Source organism: Thermobia domestica, chromosome 7 (genome assembly GCF_964235325.1).
Source record: "Thermobia domestica chromosome 7, izTheDome1.hap1.1, whole genome shotgun sequence".
In the NCBI taxonomy this organism is placed as follows: Eukaryota; Metazoa; Arthropoda; class Insecta; order Zygentoma; family Lepismatidae; genus Thermobia; species Thermobia domestica.
This window is the reverse complement of record NC_137460.1, coordinates 9,889,588-9,899,553: the sequence shown is the minus strand read 5'-3', so window position 1 is coordinate 9,899,553 and position 9,966 is coordinate 9,889,588. Positions and strand designations below refer to the sequence as shown.

Here is a 9,966-nt window from a genome sequence, read left to right as displayed (position 1 = left end):
GTGTTTTCAGACCAGAAGACTTCAACAATTGAACTTTAGCATCAGTGCCGAACATTGATGGACCGACTTTATATACAATATGCTGGTTGAGGACACGTGCACGGGGAACCGGACAGGTTTTTCATGCTATTCGACCATATGGCAACCATGCAATCATGGTTACCAGCTAGGAAGAAGGAAATTTTACCGATATATCTACAAGACACAGCACTGGATCTCGTGTTGCAGCTTAGAAACCAAAATCAATTTGGTACGATGTCCTATGACGATTTAAAATCTAAATTGGTAGCATTAAGTAGGCCAAAGGTCCCATCTTATAAAGCAGAACAATTATTCGAGGTTCAACAGGGAATGGATGAATCCATAGACTCATGCTTTTTACGTAAACTCCGAGCAATCAGGCAGTTACTGTGGGAAGCGACAGAAGAGCAAAAAATCCATCATTTATCCTTGGGATTACAGAGGGATTTTCTTAATAAAATAGCATTAGAAAGGTTTGCAACAGTAGACGTCTTACAGACTAAATTAAACACTTTGGAAGCCGCCAATGACCTTTTAAGGAAAAGGGAGCAGGCAGAGCTATCACAAAAACTGCACATGTTATATACACTGCACTGCCAGAATCATATGTCTAACCCACAGAATACATCCTATGGCTTACGAACCGAACTTAAAACAATCTATCCTGTACAACAGTTATATCGCCATACCTACCCTGTACAAACGCAACCTGTTACACAACCGATGAATAGCTATGTACCTACATATCAACAGAAAATTAATCCTTCCATAGCGATTTCTCGCCCTAACCCACAAGAATTTCAAATCTCAAGTCAAGAACGCTTAAAATACACAGAGAAACTTTTCAATAAAGACCTCTTTAACGTTAACCCCAACCTGGACATAAAGGAAAAACAAGCAGTTTATGACTTATTGTTTAAATATAGAGACGTTTTTACGTATGGCGACATCTGACATTTTAGGTAATATGTTCATAAAATTAGGATTTCTAAGTCAGCTGTATTTCACGACCGTTCCCCACCTATTTCATTACACATTAGAAATCAGGTAAGTAAACAAATTCAAGACCTTATCAAGGCAAAAATAATCAGGTCTACAGACAATAATGAATTTTGTTCTTCACTTCTAGTGCTTAGAAAGTCTAATACCCAAGAATTTCAGATAGTTCTCAGCCTAGAGAAGTGTAAGTTACACCAAGTATTTATCAGTGCCATTTCAATCAACAGAGGACGTTCTAAACTCTATAAAGGGGAAAACATTCATAACAGCTATTGATCTCTCGAATTCATACTTCCAAATTTCGTTCCATCCTAAGAGCCGAAAATATATGACTTTCAAGCTCAATCATAATAGAAAATCATACGAACTTTTGAATGGGCCATCGGACTTCCAGCCAGAGTTTGTCTATTGCAATGAGGATGATTTTGGAAGGACTACCAGACAGGATGACAAGTTTTGCAGACGACCTTGCCGCCAGTGCATATAATTTTCCACAGCACCTGTAGGATTTAGAATCACTATTTCAGAACCTTACGAAACACGATTTTCGGGCATCAACCAAGAAGACACACATCGGCTAACATGAGCTTAACGTATTAGGACACCTCGTTAGTATGGAATCCATTAAAATATCTCCAAAGATAGCCAAGAAAATATGAAATTTTAAGAGACCGACTACAAAGCGAATTCTGAAAAGCTTTATCAGCCTATGTTCATACTTTATAGCGCACATAAAAGACTACAAAAAAATTGAGCCTTTCCAGCAATTAGTAACATATAGATATAAATTTAAATAAACAGAGAAGCACGATGTTCTCTTTGAATAATTGAAAGAAGGCATAGTAAAAGCCCCATCACTCGCTCATTTTGACGACTCGTTAGAAATCCGCGTCTATAGCGATAGTAGTCAAATGCAAATAGGAGTACTCGCTTGCTTTGACCCAAAAACCAACACTGAGAAGGTCGTTGCTTACTGTTCTCGAAGACTGACAAAAACCGAGGAGAAAGCTAGCATGTGGCAAAAAAGTTGTACGCTCTCATATATACATTGCGCAAATTTTGCTACTTTCTACTAAATAGAAAATTCAATCTGTGCGTAGACGCAAAGTGTATAGCGACGATGAACACGCAACCTGACAAAGTTGGGAAATACACAAGATATAAGTTATTTTAGCTGATTATGATTTTAATATACAGTATCTACCTGGGTCCAAACATCCAGCAGATATAATCAGTAGGTTCGAACAAACCCAAGTTATTAAGAAGGAAGAGGAAAAAGAAGACAATGATGAAGAAAAGGGTAAAGACTACCATGCTTTTAAATCAAATAGTCTTAAAGTTAATATTATAGAAACAGGAGATAACAACCTTTTACCAAACATCACAAGAGAGCAGCGTAAAGATGACAATTACAAAGACATCATTTCCATTTTAGAGGGGAAGAAATCGGAGATTTCCACTGTTAGATCAGCAAGATGTTTGTCTCAGAAACGGCATCTTATATAGAAAACAAAACCATCATGATTATGGCTTACTATATCTCTTATGTATACCGACGTCACTAGCCAATTTGTGGTTCACAGCCTTCCACCGCCAGGCAACCAACCCGCATTTTGGGTTTTCAAAATCGTGTAAGGGCCTGGTTCGTATCTAAGTTAATCTTCAAAATAATTCAAAAGCGTATTAACACTTTCTTAACTGGTTTTTAATATTTGACCATGAGAAGTGTACATAATTAACTTTTCTGCACATCCAACAAAATATCTAGACCTTTATACACACACTCATTTACTCACCAAGATGTCTACGTACATGTACACTTATTTTCGATGTTGCTATAGTAACAACAACTCTTATTTTAGTTACCGATTACACAAATAATATCTCAGAATCTCTAAATGTCTTTCTTTTCTTTATATTTGGTCTAGGAATTAATTCGTGCGGTTGGTACGCACACATTGAAGCTGTAGTACAAACACAAAATACATAAATACCTTAAGAAAAATATTGTCCATCGCTAGCCACCACTTTCGCCCATCTGTCAGGCAATGTACGGATTCCGTGGCGAAAGAAGTCCTCATCCTTGGAAGCGATCCAGTCAGAGACCCATGTTTCGATATCTTCTGAAGAAGTAAACCGCTGTCCAATCAAATCGTTGTTCATGCAATCGAACAAGTAGTAGTCCGAAGGAGCAACGTCTGGTGAATACGGCGGGTGGGGTAAAACTTCCCATCCGACATTTTCTAAATAGGTTTTGACCGGTTTTGCGACATGTGGGCGAGCGTTATCATGTTGAACAATAAGTTTATCATGTCTGTTCTCCCATTCTGGTCGTGTTCTGGCCAGAGCTTGCTTCAAACGCATTAATTGTCGTCGATAACGTTCTCCATTCATAGTTTCACCCGGTTGCAGCAGCTCATAGTACACCACACCTTTCATATCCCACCATATGCACAGCATAACCTTTGCACAGTGAATATCTCGTTTTGATTGTGATGGACCTGGTTCACCTGGTTTCACCCAGGCCTTTTTTCGTTTAGGGTTCTCGTAATGGATCCACTTCTCATCACCCGTAATAATTCGATGCAGAAACCCCTTTCTGCTCTGTCGTTGAAGCAGCAATTCGCAAATGGTTTTTCGTCTTTCAACGTCTCTGTCTTTCAATTCATGTGGAACCCAATGTGACATCTTTTGAATCATTCCCATGGCTTTCAAGCGTTTGGAGACTGTTGTTTGATCAACGCCTAATGCTGCTGCAAGTTGTTCCTGCGTTTGACACGAATCCTGCTCGAGCAATGCTGTCAATTCTTCGTCTTGAAATTTTTTTGGCTGTCCAGCTCACTCTTGGTCTGCCAAGCCGAAATCACCACTTCTAAACCGTGCAAACTACTTCTGACACGTTCGCTCAGCTAGAGCATGGTCACCATACACTTCCACCAAAATACGATGACTTTCAGTCGCACTTTTCTGCATGTTAAAGTAATGCAGCAGGACACCCCGCAAAAACACTTTATCAGGCACAAATTGCGCCATGTTCACTTAACTACAAACTGGTGTTGTTGACGCTTTAATCCACTGCCCTATACTACGGACGATACGCGATGACAGGGGTTTGCAACACATGTGTGGATACACGGAACTGTGGGATGCTCCGTTCGTTGCACCATCTCTTGTCCACCCGCACGAATTAATTCCTAGACCAAATACATTATACTGCTCACATAATTCGCCTCTGATCCCTTTCTGTAAATAGGCACAGATTGTTAATATTACATACAACGTCATACAACGTTATCGTTGTAGATGTCGCCTCGAACGGGACTTACATAATAGTTCTACTATGAAGGAAAGAACCCTGGGTTAGATATCACTAAACATTTACCTTTTGAATAGCCCTCACATATATAATATCACCTTTAATACACATATTCTACTTTTCCCTTTATATATATTATAACATAACACATTTTTATATTTGTCAATATATCTCAATACTAATAACGACGAACTACAATTATCATAAGTAAGGCTATTCAAGAATTAAACCTAACTGATAGTTTCCTTCTAGGGTACAAATTAACTATTCCTTCATATACAAACAATATTATTTACAAACAAAGATCTTCATAATATTAAATATTGATAGGATCAGAAGTCAACAAAGTTGGAACATATAAACGCACTGATGGTCATCATTTAATACATTAATAAACTTTGAAAAATTAAGAGATTCGATATTCATTATTCTTACTCTTTCCATATATGTGCATCTATTTGATATATCTGTCATTACTTTCAGATGTTTACATTAAAATTATGATCTTTTATTTTAAATATTCATAATATTCAAATAAGTAATTATGAGATAACTTTGCAAAAGACATGAATCACAAACATAATTACATTACTTAACATACATTATAATAATAAATCAAATAAAGAACATAATAACCATGGACGTAAGCAAAGGTCAAATTAATACAAATCCATCGGACGCCTTTTTGTCAGTTCAAGTTATACGTTCGAAGGGTGCATTTAAGGATCATTGTATAGCACAATCTTGTGTACGTGCTTGTCTTTCATAGGATGATACCATATTTTGATTCCTGTTTACAAAATTCCTGCCATCTGCAAATTGATTTTGTGAGAATCGGCGATAATTATTACTCCTACTGAAATTCCTGTTGTTATTTCTGAAATTCCTAGCTCTATTCTATAATTAGGTTGAGTTTGATTTCCGGTACCATTATAACTACTTATTGTATTATTGAAACTACGAACATTAGAATCATTTTCAGGTTGTATATCTACATTACGAACAGAAGCATATTGTGTTTGATTACGTACATAATTACCCTGACCTCTATCCTGCATCTTATTGTTATTCTGAATTGCAGACTGACTCTCATAACTCTGAATAAGCATAATTAAATGGTTGAAGTTAATGCATTGTGCCGACATTAACAACTGTTGTCTAAATGGCAATAAGATCCAAATTGAAGCTATAATTCGGGATTCCGGATGATTGGGATTTAATGATCTTAGCTCATGATATGTCGATACTACAAATTCAGTAATACTCCGGTGTAACTTTGGATTGTAGTGGTTCTTTAGCAAAACAGCATCTCTATTCGCTACCATAAAATCGTTTTCATAATTTGATAAAAGAGCATTCTTAAAATCTGAACACGTATGAAGACTACCTCTAATAGCTTTAAACCATGTTAAGCAAGGTGGCAACAAGATATGCGGTAATAGTTTTAAGAATTGAGACTCATTTACACCCATGAGCTCACATTCATCCTGAAATTTTTTGAGAAATGCCCTAGCGGGTATATCTTCTGGCACGCCACTAAACTTTGTGAACACTTAACTTCGCTAAACCGCAACTTTTTACCTATGGATGTTGTTTTCGTCTTTTGATGAATAAATGTTCACAAAATAACAGCTTAATTGTGATAAATGAATAAATGTTTATTTGCACTAACTACACAACAACTGAAACACTTACAACTTACTGTTATATCGTCTTTTTTGTACGAATTCCGGAGGACCGTCTTGTATGGATCTCTTGGTGCTCAACTTGCTGACACTCACACACACAAACGCTGTTTTTAAAACAAAAGAGAAACGTTATGCAAATGTAATGGCAATGATACAAAGTCACTATAAAAGTCTCTACATTCTCCCCTCTCTTGATTGAACCAAGTCAATCAACTTACACACAATCCACATTATCACTTTTAGGTAAAGGTACAATTTTAATAACTGGTCTCTTAACAGTCCCTGTTTTACACTTTACACTCACTACTCTCACTAGTCCATCTTTTCCCGGAAACACTTGTTGAATGACACCTAATTTCCATGACAATGGAGGAGTATTGTCTTCTTTGATTAGAACCACATCTCCAATAGAAATATTAGGTTGTTTTGTTGTCCATTTTCTTCTCTGCTGGAGTTCATGTATATAATCCTGAGACCATCTTTTCCAAAAATGCTGCTTCATCTTCTGAAGGTGATTCCATCTTGATAATCGGTTGGTGGGAATGTCCACTAGATCTGGCTCAGGAATGCTCATCAAAGGTTCACCAATAAGGAAATGTCCTGGCGACAAAAATGAAGTATCATCGGGATCATTGGATAGAACGGTGATTGGTCTTGAATTCAAACAGGCTTCTATTTGTGTTATAACTGTGTTGAGTTCTTCAAATGTCAAAATTGTGCAACCTACTATTCTTCTTAAATGAAACTTAAATGACTTCACTGCACTTTCCCAAATGCCTGCAAAATGACTTGCTCTGGGTGGAATGAAATGCCATGTAAATCCTTCTTGCACTGCAACATCTTGAATTGAGTTTTGAAATTGTTGTGAACTGAGTAGTTGTTGAAGCTCCTTAAGTTCTCGCTGAGCTCCAATGAAATTGGTTCCGTTGTCACTATAGATGTTCGAAAATTTGCCTCTTCTTGATACAAATCTTCGAAGAGCTGCTAAAAATGCTTGGCTACTCAAATCACTCACTAACTCCATATGAATCGCTTTGGTTGCTAAGCACACGAATATTGCAACATACGCCTTTGTCACTTTACGAGATCTAGTTCCTTGCTTAATCATTAGGGGACCGGCGAAATCCACCCCTACGTGAATAAAAGCTCGAGCTGGCTGTACTCGTGCTGATGGTAATTGACCCATGAGTTGTTCTGAGGCTGACGCTTTCAATTTAAAACAAACTAGACACTGATGAGTGATAGATCGAACGACTTGTTTAGCTCGTGGGATCCAATATTTTTGCCTCAATGATGAAATCAATAACTGCGGTCCAGCATGTAACAATCTTCTATGTTCCGCTTCAATTATCAACTTGGTGAGATGCTCTTTAGGTGGTAAGATGATCTGATGTCGGCTATCATACGGTAAGTCGGAGTTTTTTAGCCGTCCTCCCACTCGTAGCAACTGTTCATTATCTATAAATGGATACAAAGATTTAAGTTCACTTTGGGATGAAACTTGGCCTGATGAAGCTAAATCCTTGAATTCTTGCGAATAACTAACCTGCTGGATTAGCTTAATGCATTGTTGTAAAGTATCACTAATTTCAGTAGTGGAAATAGTTCCTACTTTCTTCTCGTTGTGATTTTTACAATTGTAAATAAAACGACGACACAAACAAATAACTCGCAATAGTTTCCACAATGATGAAATTTTTTCCAGAAAGCTTATGTCACCTTCATAACTGACTAAAGATATGCTCGTTACTTTCCTTTCTTCTGGAACATCTTCGTCTACCACTTCTGATTGTTCGGGCCATGCAGATGATTCAAGCCATGCGGGTCCATGCCACGAAATATCTGCTTCCTTCAACTGTTTCGGATCCATTCCCCGTGTAATAATGTCGGCTGGATTGTCCATTGACGACACATGATGCCACTGGTTGACTGATGTGATCTCCTGTATCTCTGCAACCCTGTTTGCCACGAACTCCTTCCATCTGGCAGCTGGAGATGATATTCATGCAAGCACTATTTTTGAATCGGTCCAGAAGTAAGTACTATTCACTGAAATGTTTAATATCGGAATTATTTTCCGATACAGCCTGCTCAAAAGTACTGCCGCACAAAGTTCAAGTCTTTGTAACGTTACCCTTTTAATAGGAGCTATTCTCGATTTAGAACCCAAAAGTTTAACAGTAGTTTTGCCTGAAATGTCCACAGTTTTAACATAAATGCAACAGCCGTACGCAAGTTGACTGCTGTCAGCAAACCCATGTATCTCGACATGAACATAATTCTTCAATACTACACATCTATCAATTTGTATTTCGTTAACATTTGGAAGATGATGACACAGGTCTAACCATTGCTGATAGAGCTCTGATGGTATTTGATCATCCCAATTGATCTTATGGATCCACAGTTGTTGTAAGAAAATCTTGAACGGAGTAACTACTGGGCTTATAAGTCCTAAAGGATCAAATATTTTTGCTATTGTCGAAGTCACTTGACGTTTGGTTGGTATGTTGGTCGTGAGACATTCTTTAACTGACTTGTTGGTGATGAGAAGCTTATCTGATGCAGGATTCCACGATAAACCCAATGTCGAAACACCTGACTCGGACTCAAATTCAAACGGTAAGTGTATTTCCCTATGTTCTTCTGGCACTGCTTCCAACAATGCTGGCTCGTTCGAACACCATTTTCTTAAAGTAAACCCACCGCTTTGCAATAATTGAATAAGTTCTTTCTGAAGTTTTAACGCCTGTTCAACGTTATGACATCCTGAGCTTACATCATCCATATAAAAATCACGTTCCAATACTGTCGCTGCTTGAGGATATTTACTTCTTTCTTCTTCCGCTAACCTTCGAAGACACGCCGTCGCCAAATATGGTGATGATGCTTCACCATATGTGACCCGCTTCAACTCATAAATCTTGACTGGTTCCACTGATGAATATCTCCACAGAATTTTTTGAAGTCCAACGTCATCTTCATGAACTTTAATCATTCGATACATTGACTGAATATCCGCCGTAAAAGCAATAGGAAAGGTTCGAAATCTCGTGACAATTGAATGTAAATCTTGCTGGATTGTTGGTCCTGCCATGAGTATGTCGTTTAATGAAACCCCGGTTGAAGTCTTTGCAGAAGCGTCGAAAACCACTCTTAGCTTTGTTGTGGTACTGGATGGTTTCAATACTGCATGATGTGGCAGATAACATTTCATACCATTATCTTCATGTTCTTCTTTCACTGGTTTCATATGATCTAATTCTTCATATTCCCTCATAAAGTTACAGTACTGCTCGTTAATTTCTGGACACTGCTGCAACCGTCTTTCTAGCTGGTAAAATCTACGAAGAGCTAAATTATATGATTCTCCTAATCGTTTATGGTTTGGCTTAATTGGCAGACGTACAACGAATCGACCACTGCTATCTCTGGTAGTGTTTTCCTCAAAGTGTCGTTCACATTGCCTTTCTTCTTGAGTCATGACTGTTGAATGTATAGTTTCGAGCTCCCAAAATGTTACAGACAGTTACAAGGCTACTTTCTTGCACAAAAAATGACACTTGTGGTATACTAGAATCTCTTGTTGTAGGAACTTTACCCGCTAAAATGTACCCAAATTCCGTCTCTTGTACTACTGGATAATTCCCTGGTCTAGTTAGTTTATGTGATCGCAAAATGTCCAAAAACACTTCCGCGCCTAACAAAATGTCAATAGTATCTGGTTGGTGAAAGTTAGGATCTGCATACACTATGTCTGTCGGCAAGTTCCAATCAGCATGATCTATTGACCTACTTGGAATGTTGTCTGTTATTTTGAGCAAAACTAGACAGTTTACATCAATTGCGAATTCACGAATTCTCGATTCTATATGTACATCTACACAATGCCTTGTTTCACTAATCACACTATTAATACCTTGAATTGGAACTCGGTGTTTA

The 9,966-nt window shown here is 37.8% G+C and overlaps 2 protein-coding genes across 2 annotated transcripts; both read right to left on the bottom strand.

Moving 5' to 3' along the window:
• Positions 1-6,238: 6,238 nt before the first annotated feature.
• Positions 6,239-7,927, bottom strand: LOC145689010 (uncharacterized). The gene is made up of 2 exons (XM_081763150.1): positions 7,775-7,927; positions 6,239-7,570 (listed from the first exon to the last, which is right to left on the bottom strand). The coding sequence occupies exons 1-2, from the start codon at positions 7,925-7,927 to the stop codon at positions 6,239-6,241; spliced, it is 1,485 nt and encodes a 494-aa protein (XP_081619276.1).
• Positions 7,928-8,026: 99 nt separating this feature from the next.
• Positions 8,027-9,304, bottom strand: LOC145689009 (uncharacterized). The gene has a single exon (XM_081763149.1). The coding sequence runs from the start codon at positions 9,302-9,304 to the stop codon at positions 8,027-8,029; it is 1,278 nt and encodes a 425-aa protein (XP_081619275.1).
• Positions 9,305-9,966: the final 662 nt, after the last annotated feature.

What these genes read in the sequence shown, in the direction of transcription:
- LOC145689009 (XM_081763149.1), bottom strand. Translation starts at nt 9,304, where the DNA reads ATGAGGGAATATGAAGAATTAGATCATATGAAACCAGTGAAAGAAGAA.
- LOC145689010 (XM_081763150.1), bottom strand. Translation starts at nt 7,927, where the DNA reads ATGGACAATCCAGCCGACATTATTACACGGGGAATGGATCCGAAACAG. An exon ending in ATGTTCCAGAAGAAAGGAAA is followed by an intron (nt 7,571 to 7,774) that starts GTAACGAGCATA and finishes CTAATCCAGCAG; the next exon opens with GTTAGTTATTCGCAAGAATT.